At 37.9% G+C, this 20,609-nt stretch overlaps 2 protein-coding genes across 3 annotated transcripts in view; one reads left to right on the forward strand and one right to left on the reverse strand.

Annotated features, from left to right (window-relative positions):
• LOC121378261 (diacylglycerol lipase-beta-like) overlaps window positions 1–2,744 on the reverse strand; it is a 28,568-nt gene extending 25,824 nt beyond the window's left edge. For both annotated transcript variants that reach the window (XM_041506338.1, XM_041506337.1), the window contains exons 1-2: window positions 2,602–2,744; window positions 67–555 (exon numbers count right to left, since the gene is read on the reverse strand). In XM_041506338.1, coding sequence (XP_041362272.1) covers window positions 67–555; window positions 2,602–2,696 — 584 coding nt within the window. In that variant the 5' untranslated portion in view covers window positions 2,697–2,744. The remainder of the gene's footprint in view (window positions 1–66; window positions 556–2,601) is intronic.
• A 131-nt stretch (window positions 2,745–2,875) lies between these two features.
• Window positions 2,876–20,605, forward strand: LOC121378540 (DNA polymerase subunit gamma-2, mitochondrial-like). The gene is made up of 11 exons (XM_041506756.1): window positions 2,876–2,965; window positions 5,781–5,987; window positions 8,725–8,829; window positions 9,596–9,639; window positions 10,561–10,687; window positions 12,189–12,294; window positions 13,344–13,520; window positions 14,397–14,549; window positions 16,618–16,793; window positions 18,327–18,423; window positions 19,315–20,605. The coding sequence occupies exons 2-11, from the start codon at window positions 5,824–5,826 to the stop codon at window positions 19,372–19,374; spliced, it is 1,209 nt and encodes a 402-aa protein (XP_041362690.1). The 5' UTR covers window positions 2,876–2,965; window positions 5,781–5,823; the 3' UTR covers window positions 19,375–20,605.
• Window positions 20,606–20,609: the final 4 nt, after the last annotated feature.

Here is a 20,609-nt window from a genome sequence, read left to right on the forward strand (position 1 = left end):
CGTTTTAATTGTTTTCAAAGAATTGAAATATAATATTTAATCAAAAATAAAAATAAGTAGAGGTACCTCCTCTCCCAAATTTTTGCAGCCATTGTAGTTTGACTAGCCTCTAGACTTTCTCCTATTCCAGATGTCATATAGCGTTCACGTCTGTGTTCATGCTTCGTCTTTCCCAGAGGATCGAGAATGATCAAAATCCCAATGATGGTCACAACTGTGGCCACCCAGGCACAAATCACAGCACCTTTGACTGTCAAGACTACATAGTAATCACACCCATAAGATTTCCCAAAAGCCCAAAATGTTCCCATGGCCATCCACGCCAGGTCTGGCATTATCACCGCTGTCTTGATATACAACAGCAGTGGGATTCGCCTGCGAGGCAGAGGCTTCGTGATGGTTCCCTGCATGCTGGTGTACATTATTAAAGCTGAAACAACGAGCGTAATGCTGAGTATTGTCAAGACACCGATGTAGTACGTCCGCAGCAGGTTACCGTCCTCGCACGTGAAGGCATCTTGATGAATGTGGAAGACTACAGCGATTGCAATCATCCTGAAAGTAAAATATAAACATGTATGTCAAAAAATTGTAATAGTAATAAGTATTTCTATATCAATGTTAAATTACACCTCAGTTAACCCAAAACTTGGCAGCCTTATGACTGGTGGCTTAACCACTAAAAGTTTGTTTTGTTTAATGACACCACTAGAGCACATTGATATTTATTAATCATCCAGTAAATAATTTTGTTTTTGATATATGATACACATAGTATTGTAAGGTATCAGGTTGTTTCGTAACCATACCGTTTTGTACCATACCGGTTCGTACCCAAAAGCATACCAGTTCGTACCCAAAGGGATACCAGTTCGTAACCAGAGGAACATCGGCATACCAGTTCGTACCCACATTTGCACATGTTATTTAATGAAAAACAAAACAACAAAAATCCAAGCCAACTGCATTTTAATAATTAGCGAATCATGTCAAGTGAAGTCAGCTTATTTGTTGAAATATTTCAAACACATAACATTTTTCTTTTTACATGACAAAAAACATTTTATGTACAAACACAATTGTATTTATTTATTTATTTATTTATTTTCGCATTTCGTATTTTCGTATTTATGTCCTCAATTCAGCCAAAGAATGTTCTTCCTAACGTTCGCAAACTATTTGATTGATGTTCGTCGTGTCCATTTGGTTTAACGTGAAGCGCACAAACCAGTCTAGCGAACGTTTTGTTTTCGCTCGGTCTGGCTAAACTGAGACCTTGAGACATGTGTTGAGACATTGCTGTCATACATCTTGAATTTATATACAAACAGGACCAGTCAGCCACATTACCAAATAATTACATCAATAAGTTTATTAAAGATTTAGTGTTTGGGCTGGTATTATTTATTTAGGCTTGATGGAAAATAAAATATTCAAATACATTTACATCGGGTCACCCTTATGCTATTGCAAATTCATTATGGGAGGGTCATTAAAAATTAGGTAGAAGCAAATGTCTGATACTGCATTATGATTACGATAATGTTGAATAGTCCTTTGTTGATATTTGTGTCCATTTAACAATGCGTAGCGCAATAATCTATACCAAAAATGATTATAAAAAACATAATAATGAAATATTTGACCAAAAAAAGTACGAAACATGTAGGCCTACACACCTTTTTACAAAATAAGATCGTCTGCTTAAAATAGCACAGCAAATGGTAGTGAGTGCAGGGTGCACATTACTTTCTACGTCCGTTCGGACTAAGCAAAAAGCAGATTGGACATGTTGTGACAGATACTAAATATGTGTTAAAGCAAATGGATAAATTATTATATCGACAATGTAGGAATTATTAGACCTAAAAAAAAGTCCACATTCCAAAAACATGGGATATCAGATATTATTATATTTTTGTTATATGTGTGTGCGTGTGCCGACGTAAGTACTTGTGCATGTATGAATGTTTTTGTTTTGAGCATATATACGTACGAAGAGAGGATCGGTCCCTCAAGCGAAATATTTGGTATGCTTTTTGGTTACGAAAAGGTATGCTTTTTGGTTACGAAACAGCATGCTTCAGTGATGCACAGCACATAATTGCTCATTTAATGCTTATAAAAGATACTGAGTGATTATTACAACAAATTTTTTGCTAAATGTTACAATATGTTTGTAATATAACATTATAATTGTGTATTTGAAAAAATATTAATGTTAGGTGTAATGTATGACATTATTTAATTGGTTACGAACTGGTATGCTAGTGGTTACGAAACGGTATGGTACGAACATGTTTGGGTACGAAACGTCTAGAAACCGTATTGTAAAACTGGTTGTAATGGCAAATAATCAAACGAGTTCACCATGAGCGATCAGTCACATGACCCATAGCACGTCAGCCACCCACTCTAAACTATGGTCGAGTATTGTAAAATAGAGAGTTTTGTAAGCTTGAGACTCGGCGATTTTCGTGAAATTACAATAGTAATACACAACTGCATAGCAATAACTGAATAAAGTTAAATGCGCTACACCCGGAATCCGGATCTCCAAAGTCAACATGACAACACTAAATTAATCCAAAAATATCTTACCAAGCGATTCGAATACAAATTTCTACTAAGATTGGGAAAACTAGATCATCACTTCCAATACTCCACTTCCGATTGAAAGCGAAAAGTCCTGGCATTTTAACTGTTACTGTTTTGTTCAATAGATGTATCTCGGAAATGAAACTCTGGTAAACATTTTGGGATTCCTCTGTTACTAAAAATAGAATAATGTACAGCGATTTCCAATTGGTTAGCTGTACAGGATTTAACTGGAATGAACGAATGAAAAACAACTTTATCAAGTTCGGGGAAAAAAGAAATGCATGTGTCTCCAAGCACGTTTGTGAATCATTTAGGATAGCACCTCCAAGAATTAGCTTACGGCTAACTGTCTAATAATACTATAGTAATAATTTGCGATTTTTTTTTTTGCCGACTGGTTAATTTAGTAATGTGACTTATGTGTTGTGTTTGAAATAATTTTGCTTGCATACATGTATTGTTAATTAATGGTAGGCGTACAACGGTACCTGGTACCAACAAAACAACAACAAAAACATTTGCATAATTATATAATTTGTGTCCGAAGTCTGCTGCTTTGTCAGTCCTGTAGGAACAATATCAGGAATGAGGTGTATAATTTCAAGTCCCCCGCCTGTTACCAACTACGGTTGGACTGCTGGTGCTGCCTTGCACCTGCCAGTGCAGGCGGTCCCTCCTTCACCCACCCCAACTCTTTCCTGTCCTAGACGGAGGAACCGGCTGAGGCCAGTACCTTTGCCCAGGACAGGCGTGCGCTACAACAGCTTGCTCTGAATGTACACATTAAACAATTTCCCAATCTCAAATGAGGGAGCCAAAGTAACGGGGTGGGGGGGGGGGGGGCGGCGTGACGAGCCACTTTTTAATCTATATTTCTATAGTATAGGACAAACAAAATGTAGGTTACACTTTCATCCAAAAGTAATTGGGTCTATACCCTCAGGTTCCTACGGGCCTGTTTTTCCAATATCATGGATAAGGACCTGTATTTCCATCCACAGTTGTCTTTTTAAGAACAGGTAATCATGACAATATGATAAGTATCAAAGGAAGAGTTTTATTAAAAAAAGAAGTTTGTTTTGTTTAATGACACCACTGGAGCACATTGATTTATTAATAGTCGGCTATTGGATGTCAAACATTTCACGGGTGTAGGAAGGTGCCAGAAAGTGGTGGGGGCACACACACATATATATATATATATATAAATATATGTATAAATATTAAAAAAACCATCGCTGCTCCCACAAAGTGGAGGGCACATGCCCCCCCCCCCCCGCTTCCTATGCCAGTGCATTTGGTAATTATTGGCTTGTATTCTTAGAGGAAATGGGGCAGGATTTAGCTCAGTCAGTTGAGTGCTGGCTTGAGGTGCTTGCATCGCAGGATCGAACCATCTCTGTGGATCCATTCAGCTGATTGGGTTTTTACTCGTTTCAACCAGTGTACCACAACTGGACAAAGGCCATGGTATGTGCTTTCCTGTCTGTGGAAAGTGCATGTAAAAGATCCTTTGCTGCATTAGAAATATTTTTTAGTTGGTTTCCTCTAATAACTACGAGTCAGAATTACCAAATGTTTGACATCCAATAGCCGATGATTAATAAATTAATGTGCTCCAGTGGTGTCATTAAACAAAACAAACTTTCTTTCTTGGAGGGAACCTGCAACAGTTTTCCATTAGAAACCAGGTTTCCTTTAAATACAGTTTTCCGAAAGACAGGACAGCACATGCCACAACCTTTAATATGAGTTGTAAAAGGTTAGAGGTTACAGAATATTATTTGAGCTTAAAACCTCTTGAAATGGGCAGAGAAAAGTCATATTAGGTCTTTGGGTGCATCTAAATTCTGGCCTATAGATATATTTATGAAAAAGCAGCGTCAAATTAAAAGAGTTTAACTTAAGCATAGTAAGGCTTTTTCTTCTTTCCATTTGCAGAGGTTTATGTGGAGACTTCTTTTTAAAAGGGGCGGGACGTAGCCCAGTGGTAAAGCATTCTCTTGATGCACAGTCGGTCTTGGATCAATCCCCATCGGTGGACCCATTGGGCTATTTCTTGTTCCAGCCAGTGCTCCACAACTGGTGTAACGATGGCCGTGGTATGTACTATCCTGCCTGTGGGATGGTGCATATAAAAGATCCCTTGCTACTAATCGAAAAGAGTAGCCCTTAAAGTGACGACAGCGGGTTTCCTCTCTCAATATCTGTGTGGTCCTTAACCATATGTCTGATACCATATAACCGTAAATAAAATGTGTTGAGTGCATCGTTAAATAAAACATTTTCTTCCTTCCTTTTTAAAAATGTGTCTATTTAGAAATATTGGAGTTATAGCAATGAAAGTATACTGATGTTAGTGCAACAGACACATGTTAGACACAGTTTCTGTCAAAATGCGACCTATGCCCATTGAATAGTATCATAAAACTCTGCTTCGTGTGATATACAGTGGCCAACATCATGTTGCAGCAAAATAACATTTTTCTCAAAATTATGTAAATGGATATTAGTGTTCTAGATTAAAATTTTGGGCAGTATCCCAGTTGGATACTAATATTTCAAAATCTGGTATCACACCTGAGAATTTTGTATCCCACTTAAATGAAATTCATAAATAACATTGTAACAAACTTTGATGACACTGTTGCTTAACTTTACCAGTAAATGATGACTTTCATTGTTTCAGCGAAAAATAAAAATGCAGGATTAAAAAAACCAACAACATTATATGGTATCCCGGTGGAATACTGGGTTATTGAAGTCTGGTGTCCAAAATTAAATTCTGATATTCCCGGGATATTGGAATACTGTTAATCTCGAACACTGGATATATCCCTTGTTGAAAATAAGCCCTTTATGTACAGATCTATGTTAGTTTTCTCAGTTGGTTTTGCTATATATAGGGCTAGCTCTGGGTTGGCAAAATGTTTTATTAAATTATCTAGTAAACTTCCAAATTGTATAGATACCCAGTTATTTTGTAACAAAATATCAATTAATACATAAAATTCTTTCGTCAAATGAAAATTAAATTTGCCAGTTGTTTGTAAAATTCGCAATTGGCGAAGTTTGCGAGTGTCAGAGCTAGCCCTGCTATATCTGCATGTACCTATATAATGATCATGTATGTTTATTCCTGATGAATTCTATATGTGGATGTATTTGGGGGTTTTCAGAGGACTTGGATCATGAAGCTACAGTGACTAAGACAGCTCTCCAATGGGCAGTGTTCCACAGCAGATTACATTGAGTCGACTGATTCCCTTGCTTCGTATCCATGGTTTCATATCAGAGAGCACCGTTGTGTTGGATGGTGTCAAGTGGCCGGTCCATAGCTATGGAACTCCTGGAACCCTCCTGAGAAGAAACTTACAGAAGGAATGGTTAGAAAACTAGTCATTTAGCTATGGCAGATATAGTTACAAAAGGTGGGGACCACCACCCCCTATCTTATTGAGAAAAAAGAAAAAGTGATACATTTTTTAAACATGAAAAATTCCCAATAAAAGACCTATAGGTAGTACTAAACCAGATAACTTCCGGGTCAAAGTTCGAGGTGCACTGAACTTTTGATAGAGAAGTTAACACCACAAGTCCTGTGATTGGTGTTAAATGTGATGAATGTGTTGGTTGTAAAAAAAAATAGTTTCATCTGGGCAAAAAATGTATGCATTTTTATTTCATCTAGTACCACTGTGTCAAGTAGCCTTGTGCTTGAAACATGTATGGGGTACCTGTAAAAAAAAAGTACTCAAATTTTGTGCAGAACTAGGGTAGTAGTAGATGCTACCCATTATCTCTGAAATGAGCAGCATCATCCCCAATTTTTTTCTGATTCACTTTAAGGGTGAGGGGTGGTAGTGTTTATATCTGTGGTGGTTCTGTTGATTGATACGCTGCAGGTAGGAGTTTTAGCTACATATGTTACTATTGTCGTCTATGGGATTTGATTTGGTAGTATACACCCTTTAGCTACAAACAGTATGATTGATAGATAAGCACAAGATGTTCTATATCTTACCTGTCAAGCCCCATTTAGCTTACGTAATTAAAGTTGATGTCCAAAAAATAAGTCTATGTACCTGTAACAGGTTTTTCATCTACATGTGAAGGTCATGATAGTTACAGCTGACTACTCTTTTCCTGTTAGACCTGCATGATAAAAAGTATTTAAATTTACATTATTCATCTTTTTTTCTGTACACATTCTATGCTGTAATCGATACTTTCACAAACAGAGAAGCTATTGGATTATATTTAGTGTCCACACATGAACACATTTAGAGTGTCCACACACACACACACACACACACACACACACACACACACCCACAGACACACAAATACACACACACATACACATACACACACACAGACACAGAGAGACACACACATACAAACACACACGCACACACACACACAGACAGACACACACACACAGACACACACACACACACAGACACATACACACAGACACATACACACAGACACACACACAGACACAGAGAGACACACACATACAAACACACACACACACAGACAGACACACACACACAGACACACACACACACACACATACACACAGGCACAGACACATACACACAGACACACACACAGACACAGAGAGACACACACATACAAACACACACACACACAGACAGACACACACACATAGACACACACACACACACATACACACACACATACACACACACATACACACACACACACATACACACACACACACAGACACAGAGAGACACACACATACAAACACACATGCACACACACACACAGACAGACACACACACACAGACACACACACACACACATACACACAGGCACAGACACATACACACAGACACACACACAGACACAGAGAGACACACACATACAACACACACACACACACAGACAGACACACACACACAGACACACACACACACACATACACACAGGCACAGACACATACACACAGACACACACACAGACACAGAGAGACACACACATACAAACACACACACACACAGACAGACACACACACACAGACACACACACACACACATACACACAGGCACAGACACATACACACAGACACACACACAGACACAGAGAGACACACACATACAAACACACACACACACAGACAGACACACACACACAGACACACACACACACACATACACACAGGCACAGACACATACACACAGACACACACACAGACACAGAGAGACACACACATACAAACACACACACACACAGACAGACACACACACACAGACACACACACACACACATACACACACACACACACACACACACACACATACACACACACACACACATACACACACACACACACACACACATACACACACACACACAGACACAGAGAGACACACACATACAAACACACACGCACACACACACAGACAGACACACACACACAGACACACACACACACACATACACACAGGCACATACACATACACACAGACACACACACAGACACAGAGAGACACACACATACATACAAACACACACACACACAGACAGACACACACACACAGACACACACACACACACATACACACAGGCACAGACACATACACACAGACACACACAGACACAGAGAGACACACACATACAAACACACACACACACAGACAGACACACACACACAGACACACACACACACACATACACACACACACACACATACACACACACATACACACACACACACACACACACACACACACACACATACACACACACACACAGACACAGAGAGACACACACATACAAACACACACACACACAGACAGACACACACACACAGACACAGACAGACACACATACAAACACACACACACACAGACAGACACACACACACAGACACAGACAGACACACATACACACACCCTTCTCGAAGGGCTTCTCCATCTTTGACAGTGAAACCGTTATGTTTTGAGTGACTACATTCATTATGTATGACTTGTGGAGTATATATGAACATTTACATTTGTAATAATGCTCTAATTCTGTGTATTAGCTGTCAGAATGTTACATATTTACAAGTTACAAGTTTTAATATGGACATGTATTGTTATTTTACAGGTGGGATTATATGGTTGTAAAACAGAAGAATACATTTCCTGTGTCAACATCACTTATCTCCTCTTCATGTCTCGGTGATCTTGGTACATTTTCTTCAAGTCCTAGGTATGCTAGGTGTTTGGATTTTGAATCCTTGTTTTTAGCATTTTGATATTCAGTACAAATAATTTAGTATTTCCATAATATAAATTGGTATCACACTGGTGTTTGTAAAATACACCTTTTTATGAATATTTTATCAAATATTATGATTTATGATCAGTCTTTCACCTTTAACTTTCATTCACATATTCAGGTAAAAAGATTTATTACAAAACAGTAGGTCTTAATTTACTCCAGTTTCATCCAATATTTTTTATGTTTCATCTTACAGCTGTACAACATATGAACTAATCTAAAGCTCACATAATAATACATTTTTAGATAAAGTAATGCAGCAGTATTGGCGAGTGGCGTTGTGGTAGGCCATCGGTCTACAGGCCAGTGATCCATAACTGGTTCAACAAAGGCCATGGTTTGTGCTATCCTGCCTGTGGGAAGCACAAATAAAAGATCCCTTGCTGCTAATCGGAAGAGTAGCCCATGTAGTGGCGACAGCGGGTTTCCTCTCAAAATCTGTGTGGTCCTTAACCGTATGTCTGACGCCATATAACCGTAAATAAAATGTGTTGAGTGCGTCGTTAAATAAAACATTTCTTTCTTTCTTTCAGTATTGGCGTTACAGTAACACATTTTTAGCCTCAATAAGGAACACACATGTTCATAAACATCATGAAATATGGAATAGCCAAAGGCATATACAGTAATACTTGTTCAGGTGTGTTTTGGAAAAATATTTAATTTTGTTTGTCTGTTTTCTCTACTTCCCTAGTAATGGTGCTGATTTATCTACAATCCGAACATCCTTAAGACCTGGTGAGTGTGACAGGCGCATGTGTAGGATATTGTGCTTTCGGGGGGTGGGGGGGGGGGGGTCTAGATTGTGTCATGCAATATTTTTTATTGGGGTTGGGTCCTTCTCCGGTGGAAAAGACATTATACTTTTTTTTTTCACTTGGAACAGTGGATGTTTTAACCTCCAAACCTCCCATGCATGTGTGTAATACCCATGTTTAGCTTAGGGCAGTTTCAAAATTACTAATTAATATTTAAATGATAAAAAAAAATTCAACAGACCCACTCAAGGCATAATACATTAAAATAATTCAGTTTTAATTTAGCCAGTTGAAATACAGCAAACGTCACATGTTCATCATGTGGGTGGGATTTAGCTGAGTTGGTAGAATGTTGTAGGGTTGAACCTCATTGGGGTTTTTCCCATCCCAACCAGTGCCCCATGACTGGTATGTTTTAATGGCAGGGCAGGGCCAGCTCTGGCACTCGCCAAATTCCACAACTGAAAATTAAAAACAAATTATTAATTCTATTTTCATTTGGTGAAATAATTTAATGTTTTAGTGGGTATTTTGTTAGAAAACTGGATTTTTAATAAATAATTTTGCAAAGTGTTCTGCTTTGCAGTGGTATGTGCTATCATAGCGTAGTGGGTTTCCTCTGACAATTCTTACTCAAGCCAATGCACTGTGGTATGTTGAAAACGTCCCAAATGTTCAACATCCAATAGCCAATAATTAATAAATCGATGTGCTCTAGTGGTAGTGTTAAACAAAACAATTTTTTTCTTTTCTGGAGACCATGTATCAGAATTACCAAATGTTTGACATCCAGTAGCTGATGATTCATTAATCAATGTGTTCTAGTAGTGTTGTTAAAAAAAAAAACTTTAATTTTTTAGTTGGGAAAAACATGGATGTATGTTGCTTTTAACTTTTTCAGATCTTCTGTCTCATGTTGCTGCAACGTTTCAGCTCATGGGAGGCCGGTTGCCTTTTTCACTTGCACAAATGGGGGTCTGTACCAATCGGATGTATGACCCCAAGTGGGAAGAAAAACTCTTGATTGGGTAAGTAATAATGTAGATCTATATTTATAATTTGTAATATTGTGGAATTTTATCTTCTATCATCAGAACTTACATGTACATTTATAACCTAAACTGGGTATAAGCATAATTTTTCTAACAATATAACATGCTTTATCAGGGCTCAAACTTAACAACATCATTGACAGCAAACACCGTTTGTAGGGAGCATCACTGATGGCACTTTTGTACTATCAGTAAAGCTTCTCAACAATTGCAAAATGTACATACAGTTACCTGGTGTACATTATCTACCAATATTTAACATTTGCAGATTTGAAATATGTCTACAAACAGCAAAATAACCTTTCAGTCATGTTTACTTGCTGCAAAAGTCTTCTTTTTTTTTATATATAAAACTGCCATAGGCAGGCTCAAAATTGCCATCGCTGGACCGTTTCACCCACAGCAATTCTTTTAAACATTGCTATGGGTCACAAATTCTTAAGTTCGAGCCCTGATTATTGTGGCTATAGTGTAAAATCTTTAGAAACAGGATTCGTATTCACACAATGAGAATATCTCCATTTCAATGTTTAATACATATTCATTAAAATATATATCGCTTGCAACTGTTTGACATCTTATTCTCATCTATCACCAAAAGCACAGAGGAAAATGGCTTCATCTTTTCTTCATGCTTGGGCAGAATGATAATTAATAGTAATGGCGATGCTAGCTGTAATGGCAGAGAAATTACCATTGAAGAAACTGCATGTTTGATATATCTTTCAATGATATGATTGACTTTGTGCCCTCTGTTCCATTGGTTTGAACTATGTGTTCCCCACAACTGTCTACGGGAAAGTACATATAAAATTTATTTCTCTTCTTCTCTGTCTCTGTCTGTCTCTCTCAGTCTCACTTTTTCTCTCAATCTCCCTGTCTCTTTGTCTTTCTCTTTGTCTCTGTCTCTCCCAATCTCTGTCTGTCTCTCTCTCTGTGTCTCTGTCTCTGTCTCTCTCTCTCTCTCTCTCTCTCTCTCTCTCTCTCTCTCTCTCTCTCTCTCTCTCTCTCTCTCTCTCTACATACATGCACACGCACACGCACACATGCACACACACACACACACACACATACATATATATATATATGAAGAGTTCAGGCGCAAAACGCGATATATCCATTTTTAATTTTCAGTAAAAATGGGTTTTTTAATTGGCATATATCGTGTTTTGATATAAAAAAAACCCACAAGATTTACCCAATACAATTTCATAAGGATCAATCAAGTTTTGCAGCAAATCAGCGGGGCTACGATTAGCCCTTACTGACATACAATAATGGCTTTAAGTAAAAACTAGAAAGAAAATGGTTTATATCGCGTTTTGCGCCTGAACTCTTCATATATATATATATATCAGTCTAATTCACTTGACTGATGCAAGCTTGGAAATAACCATCTCTTGAGACACCAGATGGTTGTAGTTAGAAATGTGCTTAGGTGTACCGGTAATTAAAACAATATTCCTCGTCTTTCCAGTGGTTTGTTCAACACCGAAATGATCAGCCATTACTACTGTCTTCCTGGAGTCTCGTCTCAAGCGTTTGATAACTGGCTCAGTTTCAGACTGCGATGGTGGAAACAGGTTATTAGTAGTTGTGATCTTGTGGGGGGTGGCTGTGAGAGGGGGGTTTGGCAGGATTTAGCTTAGCTCAGTTGGTAGAGTGTTCGCTTGAGGTGCTTAGGTCATAGGATCGACCTTCCACAGTGGATCCATTGTTTTTTCCATCATCCCAACCATTGGCCCATGATTTCTTTTTAAAGGCTGTGGTATGTGTTATCCTGTCTGTGGGGAAATGTATATAAAAGATTGTTTTGGATATGTGTTGTTTTGTGCTGGGATATTGTTAAACATACATTCATTCATTCATTCATTACTATGTGTTAAATAGACTAAATGTTTGACATCCAGTAGCTGATGATTAATTTGTCAATGTGCCCTAATGCTGCCATTTTTATTAAAACCAACCAACTGAAAGTGTAATGTTTTTCTTCTTTTTGAGAACAAATTCTAAATAATAAATACAGCTACATGTAGATGTGTAGGCAAAATCATAATACCATATCTGAATGATGACTTGATGCATGTAAATAAGCAGTCAATAAATGGGACAAAAACAAGGTAGGGTGGCGAAAGGGTGCATAATGTGCCTCATAATTAATTTAATTGTACAAGAGAGTCAGTTTCAGGGATGTGAGAGGAACACAGAAACGTGTAAATGCGCTTTTCCATTTTGCCTAAAAAAAACCCCCAAAAAACATGATGTTCAATACTGTTGACCACACATGGTTCATTTGCATGTTTTCACGGTTTCAAGTTTATGATGTGTGCCTTATATTATAAGTTATAACCAGTTTAGATTTGTTAGCGTTGAATGCAATTTTTGGCAGTTTCAGGGGTTGCAAATAAAAAATTTCCTTCAGGGGCCCTTGAGCAGCCCCTGGACACTGGCCGCAGTAAGCTTTTTTGTTCCAACCCATCTCACATCCCTGCAGTTTAGTGCCATTGGTAATACATGTATGATTTTGTACTAATATAGAATTTTTTTTACTTCTACATTGTATCATTCATATGGTTGATCCAACAGTGAACAATTTGTTTTCAAAAATATAATTCTAATTTTTCCAAACCAGTTTTGTAGAAGTCCTTCCAACTTCACAACAGTGGACAATGGAAATCAGACAAATGGGCACCAGTCATCAAGAATTGAATACCTGTTTCCATGGGGACCAGAAACGGTGGAGACTGTCACCAATGAAGGAGATACAGCAATCCAAGAGAAGGAAAAAGAAACTCAGATAAGTCTTCGGGTTAGTAGCACTTTTTGATTTCAGGAAAATGTAAGCCCTGTCCAGAAACTAAGATGCCTTCTAAACTATATCACATAAAATGTAGTAGAAATAGTGAGCTGCTGCTTAAGGCAGTGATACATGATACGAGCGCCTCGTACGAAAATAGCTGATTATGACAAGACAGTATTACAATTTTCATCAGTTGCTAGGCAATCAGCTATTCTCATACATGACACTGGTTTTGTGTGGTGTCGCCTTTTTGTGCCAGTAAAACACCTGTTCTGGGTAATATTTAATGAATATATATATTAATACCTGTTTTGAGTATTATTTAGATAATATTACAATATGGGGACAGATGTAATTGTAAGTTTCAATGGAATGATCTGCCCTAAGTTACTGGTCAAAATGTTGATTTTCTGTGACAATTAGCAGCTTAATGCATGTCAGCAAAAATGTAGGAACAGTGTATCAATTGAGGGGGTACAGCCTATTTGAGGTTTGAAGGGGAATGCTTCCGAACAAAAATATTTTGTCTTTAGGTCCCTCAAATGCAATAACTTAGCACGTAGAGAACAAAATAAGCTAGTTTGGATGACAATTTTCCACTTAATGTTTGTTATTTTTTTTGTTTATACAAGACAAAAAAGTAAATTTTATGGTCCATAAGTGAGGAAATCAAATGCCCCTCCCTCCACACACCTCACCCCTAGTTCCCGATAGCCTGGACTGTATACACTATTATACATGTATATCGGTAGACTAATAAAGTGAAATATTATGTTGCCCTGTTAAGACAGACTGTTACTTGAGGTGTTTTGACAATATTTCTGTCCATTGATTTAAAAAAAAAAATTCTGCTGTTTGATTTGTTTGTGTGTGTAATTATGTCAGGTTAAATCGGGCCGTAAGGATGTGCTGCCTCACGTGATAGAATGCAAGATGTGTCTGGAACCGGCCACGGCAGCCTACCTGGTGGATGCATTCCAAGAGAAGCAGGTCTTCACAGCCAGCACCAAAACTAGCAAGGAAAGAGAACCTCGACAGGTGAGACAAAATCACTTTCAAAATGTGTGGGGCAAGATATAGCTCAGTGGTAAAGCGTTCGCTTTTTTGCTTGATGTGCAGTCGGTCTGGGATCGATCCTCATCAGTGGACCCGTTGGACTATTTCTCGTTCCAGCCAGTGCTCCACAACTGGTATAACAAAGGCCGTGGTATGTACTTTTCTGTCTGTAGGATGGTGCATGTAAAAGATCCGTTGCTGCTAATCGAAAAGAGTAGCCCATGAAGTGGTGACAGCAGGTTTCCTCTCTCAATATCTGTGTGGTCCATACCATATGTCTGATGCCATGTAACCGTAAATAAAATGTGTTGAGTGCGTTGTTAAATAAAACATTTCTTTCTTTCAAAATGTTTTTCCCAATCCAACCATTCTACAGCTGGTGTTTTAAAGGCATGTCTTAGTTTGAAAACAGTTTAAAGGTTTTTTTTGTTTAATGACACCACTAGAGCACATTTATTTATTAATCATCGGCTATTGGATGTCAAACATTTGGTAATTTTGACATAGTCTTAGACAGGAAACCTGTTACATTTTTCCATTAGTAGCAAGGGATCTTATATATGCACCATCCCACAGACAGGATAGCACATACCATGGTCTTTGATATATCAGTCGCGGTGGAAAACCGTTTAAAGGACAGCAAATAGAGAATTTTCAATCTTCCAAACCAAGCACCTTAGGTGAGCAGGCTATCAATTGAATTAGATCCCCCACCAGCTCCCCCCCCCCACCCCACTTCTATTCCAACCAGCTTTGTACATCAAAGGCATATGCTGTCCTGTCTGTGGAATATTCAGACTTTGCTTTTTAAGGTGCGATCGCGCTCGTACAGCGCACGTAATTTTAATCTGACGAGTGTGAAAAACAGCGCACGTTACACTCAAGTAATGGCGCAAGTAAAATCGATCAGTATATTTATTTCCACAGTTTACAAAAATCTAGTTTTCATAGCTCATTTAGCTGATAGGAAGGTTCTTTTATTAAAACAATAAAAATTAAAAACATGGCAGTGGCTTCCATGCAGTCATTAAACTGGTATTTCTCTTTGTTGAACAAATCAGGAAATACTGGTTTAATAGACAGTTTTGTACACGTACCAGTCACAATCCAATCGGAGCTATACTTCCTATTTTATTTATTTTGGAGAGTGATTTTTCACTCGCGTTAACATACGGAGGTGTGCGATTTTCCACTCGCTGATAATTTTCAAAAACCAAGGACTGGATATTACATATAATCCATTGTCACTAATGGAAAAAATGTAGCAGGTTTTTATCTTCTGAAATATGCACGTCAGAATTACCAAACGATTCACATCCAACAGCCAGTGATAGATTAATCAATGTGCTCTAGTGGTGTTGTCAAACAAAACAAACTTCAGAATTATCCCATTTTATCCTGCAACCACTGTTTCTATTGGCCGATTATGATGACCCATTAAAGCAAAGTCATAAACATACATGTAAACTAGCAGATTATGACTTTTGGCGTCACATGCATACTACAGTCAAACTTCTCAAAACTGCACCCTCTGTAAACCAGAATTCCCTTAAAACTGGACGTTTTTCACGGTCCCTTTTTAAATATCTGTACAGAAAAGAACCTCTCTAAACCAGATACCTGTTAAAACCGAACGTTTTACTTGGTCCCGAGGGTGTCCGGTTCAGAGGACTTTCACTGTACATTACTGAAATCAATCATTTAACCTCTAGATCATCATTCAATATAGCTGAAATAACAGAAACAATAGCTGTTCCCCATAAATGTTTATGGGCTGCAGGATAAAAATAATAACTAGTTATTGATGTAGGATATCGACTTTAGCCTGTTCAAGATAAAGCTGATGTTGTACATGTACATCATTAACTAGTTATTCTCTATGTATTTGCAGGTTTTACATCTTCATCGCCACTTGGCTGTTCCCCATAATTTTTATGGACTGCAGGATAAATATAATAACTAGTTAATGACGTAGGATATCGACTTTAGCCTGTTAAAGATAAAGCTGATGTTGTACATCATTAACTAGTTATTCTCTATGTATTTGCAGGTGTTACATCTTCATCGCCACTTGGCCCCATACAAGGTGGCTGTTGCCACAACTGGTACAAGATCTCGTGAACTCAGGTTGGTAGGCAGCAAGTGGTGTGATGAACTGCGAGACTCCACTATGATGATACTCGATACTTCGGACACTAATACAACTCTGGAGCTCCAGTTTGTAAGGTGAAATCAAACATTACATTATGAACTTTAGACAAATAACATGCAATGTTTAAGATGTTGTTTTCTAAATCCCCAGATGCAAGTTAAAGTGGCATTTGTGAATATTTACGTTTTTTAAAGAGCCATGATTTTGTAAGGTGAGGTAAAACATTACATTATGAACTTTAGACAAATGAAATGTAGTGTTTAAGATGCTGGTTTCTAAATAACCAGATGCAATTTAAAGTGGAATTTTGTGAATATTTACGTTATTAAAGAGCCATGATTCTGTCGTATTTTGTTTTGCGAACAGACACTTTGAATATGGGTACAGATTAAAAAAAAAAAAAATTCTGATCGGCCTCTGTGGTTAAGCCATCAGACATTTATACGGCTGATAGGTACTGGGTTCACATCCCGAAACAGGCTCCCACCCAGAGCAAGTTTAAGAACTGTGTGTGTATGTAGGTGTAAGGCCACTACACGAAATTCTCTCTCACTAACCGCAAACATCTAACCATCCGCCAATGTCCTGGATAGAAAGCCCAGTGTTCTTGAACCATAAATGGATATAAGCACAAAAATAAATATAAATGAAATAAAATTATCAACTTGCTAATATTTGGAATCAAGTATAACACTTGAAATGATAATATTGTACCACAAATATCCTACAAGGTCTCCCAGGTAGTATTGTACCAAAAGCAATGATATGTTCTCTGGAAAATGTGTATAAAAGGCTCTTGATCACAGAGAAAATGGAAATGTTTTATTTAACGACGCACTCCACACATTTTAATTATGGTTATATGGCATCAGACATATGGTTAAGGACCACACAGATATTGAGAGAGGAAAGCTGCTGTCGCCACTTCATGGGCTACTCTTTCCGATTAGTAGCAAGGGATATTTTATATGCACCATCCCACAGACAGGATAGCATATACCACGACCTTTGATATACCAGCCGTGCTTGATCACAGAGGAGTCTCTGTGGTGGTAGTATGTTTCTTCTCTTGTACAGATGTTCCATGTATTTAGATCAAATAACGGGGGGTAGGGGAGCATGTAGCAGTTAGTAGACCACCCTCCAGAGGTGCTTTGATCGTAGGATCAAACCACCTCGGTTGACCCATGCTCTGATTGGTTTTTCATCATCCAAACCAGTTCCCCACAACCGATATATCAGTGGCCTTGGTATGTGCTGTTCTGTTTGTATGAAAGTACCTATAAAAGGTTTCTTGCTGTTAATGGAAAAATGTAGTGGGTTTCCTCTAACAGTATGTGAATTGTTTTTCTTACCAAAATCCAATAGCTGGTGATTAATGAATCAACATGAGCAAAGTACCTCAGTCGAGCACTCAACCACCTGAGCTAAATCTTGCCCCTGTTTTAACTATTGTCCCATGACTGGTACATCAAAGGCTGTGTAATGTATTATCCTCTCTTTATTTTTCTTTTTACTCAGATTGTACATTAGTTGTATGAATTTTGTTTTGTATTACTGGCTCTCTTCATTCATGGGATTCATGGTTTATCTGTTATTGTTTCTAGGAATGATGCCTTGGGAATTCCATACACTGCAATTTTGAATGATAAGACTTTAGACACCGGTGTAGCAAGTCTTCGAGGCAGAGACACAGCTCTCAAGGTAAGTACAGCCCTAAGAAAAAGTCTTTACAGACTGATGCACTGCAGTTGGTATTTAAATACAGTAGAAGCTTGTTGCGTTTAGCTCAGAAGGGTTGAATACACCACATTAGTTAATACAGTGATAGCCCTGGCATCTTACAAATGAATGCAAGGAGGAAATATGGCTCAATGGTGGCTTAAACAGAGAAACAACGCTGGAAACTATCTGCCTGGTCAATATGACAGTGGACCAATGTGTGTATCTGGTCAAAATGATGGTGAGCCATTGTGGGTTGTCTGGCCAAAATGATGGTAAGCCAGTGTGGGTCTGTCTGGCTAAAATGATGGTGGGCCAATATGACAGTAAACAAATATGGGCTGCCTGGTCAAAATGATAGTGAGCCAGTATAGGTTGTCTGGCTAAAATGATAGTGAGCCAATGTGTGTTTCTGGCCAATATGACAGTAGACCAATATGGGTCATCTGGCCAAAATGACGGTGAGCCAATGTAGATTTTATGTCATTTAGTATTTGGCTAATAAAATTTCTTTTGAATAACTTTCAAGCAATAGTCTATACATTTGAAAATTGGCTTTCAGTGTGAGCCCTGTTTCTTGTCAAAATGATAGTTGGTCTTTAAAAAGTTTAATATTCTTATATTTACTTTCAAAAATAGTTAGGGCTGTTCCAGAAATTATCACAGTGAGGAGGTGGGAAGGAAGGAAATGTTTTATTTAATGACGCACTCAACACATTGTATTTACGGTTATATGGCATCAGGGAGGAACTGAAATTATTTTATTCCTGGTGGGTCTAATGTAACAGCCTGGAACAGTCCTTACTAAATACACATTCATTAAAGTTGTTTACACACAGATGTGTTATAATGTTATACATGTACCATTTACAGGAACAAGTTCACCTGACCCAAGTACAAGATTTCATCATGAGACATATTGAACCTGTGTGACATCAGTTCAACAAGTGATGTTGTGGATCTGTTACTGTAACACAAAGCTGTGATTCTGTAGGAAAGTGTGATATCTGTAACAATCAAAAGATTCTGTTGGTGGCATGAATCTTTTACATATTAGAGGAATGAAAAGCAAGACTATGAGCATCGTTTTATTATTCGAGGTCACGCAACACAGATATTGTATGCCACTGAAACCCAGGCATGTTAAATTGGCCAACTTTAAATCAAGATGTAATTTTACACCATCTTGAAAAATAGGGGGCCACAATGATTTTTCACACCCAAAAACACAGGACCTTAAAAAGTAGGTGTTCCTTTTGATCTGTTTTTTTTTTTAAATCATACAATAGAAAAATAATAATTGGCTCTAGCAAAATGTTTCATATAAAACATTATTCCTGTTCTTTTTACTCCAAATGAAATTCATTTACCAATCTTTTTTCTTCTCTTGGGTATTTAACCCCATTGGCTATTGTATCTGTCCTAACAGATGGTTCGAATTGATCGACACCATCCACCTATTGCAAAATACAAAATATGGGCAAAATTCAATCAAGGACAGATTATTTAAATTTTCTTCCACCAATTAAAAGTGAATTGGTACAGCACAGGATGTGTCATAAATATCATGGACTGCGATGAACAAATTGACTTAGAAGTGTGAATCGAGACCTGAGGACTTCAGCTACTTGTACAACTGAAGAACTTAGGGTTGGCACCTACTTCGAACATTGTGACACAATTTCCCCAAGCCATAGGCGATTGGATACCAGTAGGCTGAATTTGAACACTGGAAATCGGATATGTGACAATGCAGGATATTAATATACTTAACAGGATCACGCGAGACATGATTCAATACAGAGCATTCTCTAGAAGGACCACTTTTTTTTTTTTAGAATATATTAATACTTGTTGCTATAAAACATCTGTTTGTCTTAACAGATACTTTGGGATCAGTCTTTTACAGCATCTCGAATAGAATCTTGAACCAGTCTGCTGTGCAAGATTCAGATTCTACATGACTGGTCCTACAAACTCAACAATAACCCATTTTGGGGGCATTTGTGAATAGTACAGCCCCTAGATTCTGGACTTACACAGAACACAAATAATCAATATGTTGTCAATATATCACCATTATACTACAGATCTGCAATGACTCTGCCTTTGTATTGTTGCAACTGCCTGTATAAATTCCATGATAAAGGTATAGAAAATATCATAAA

Source organism: Gigantopelta aegis, chromosome 8 (assembly GCF_016097555.1).
Source record: "Gigantopelta aegis isolate Gae_Host chromosome 8, Gae_host_genome, whole genome shotgun sequence".
NCBI lineage: Eukaryota > Metazoa > Mollusca > Gastropoda > Neomphalida > Peltospiridae > Gigantopelta > Gigantopelta aegis.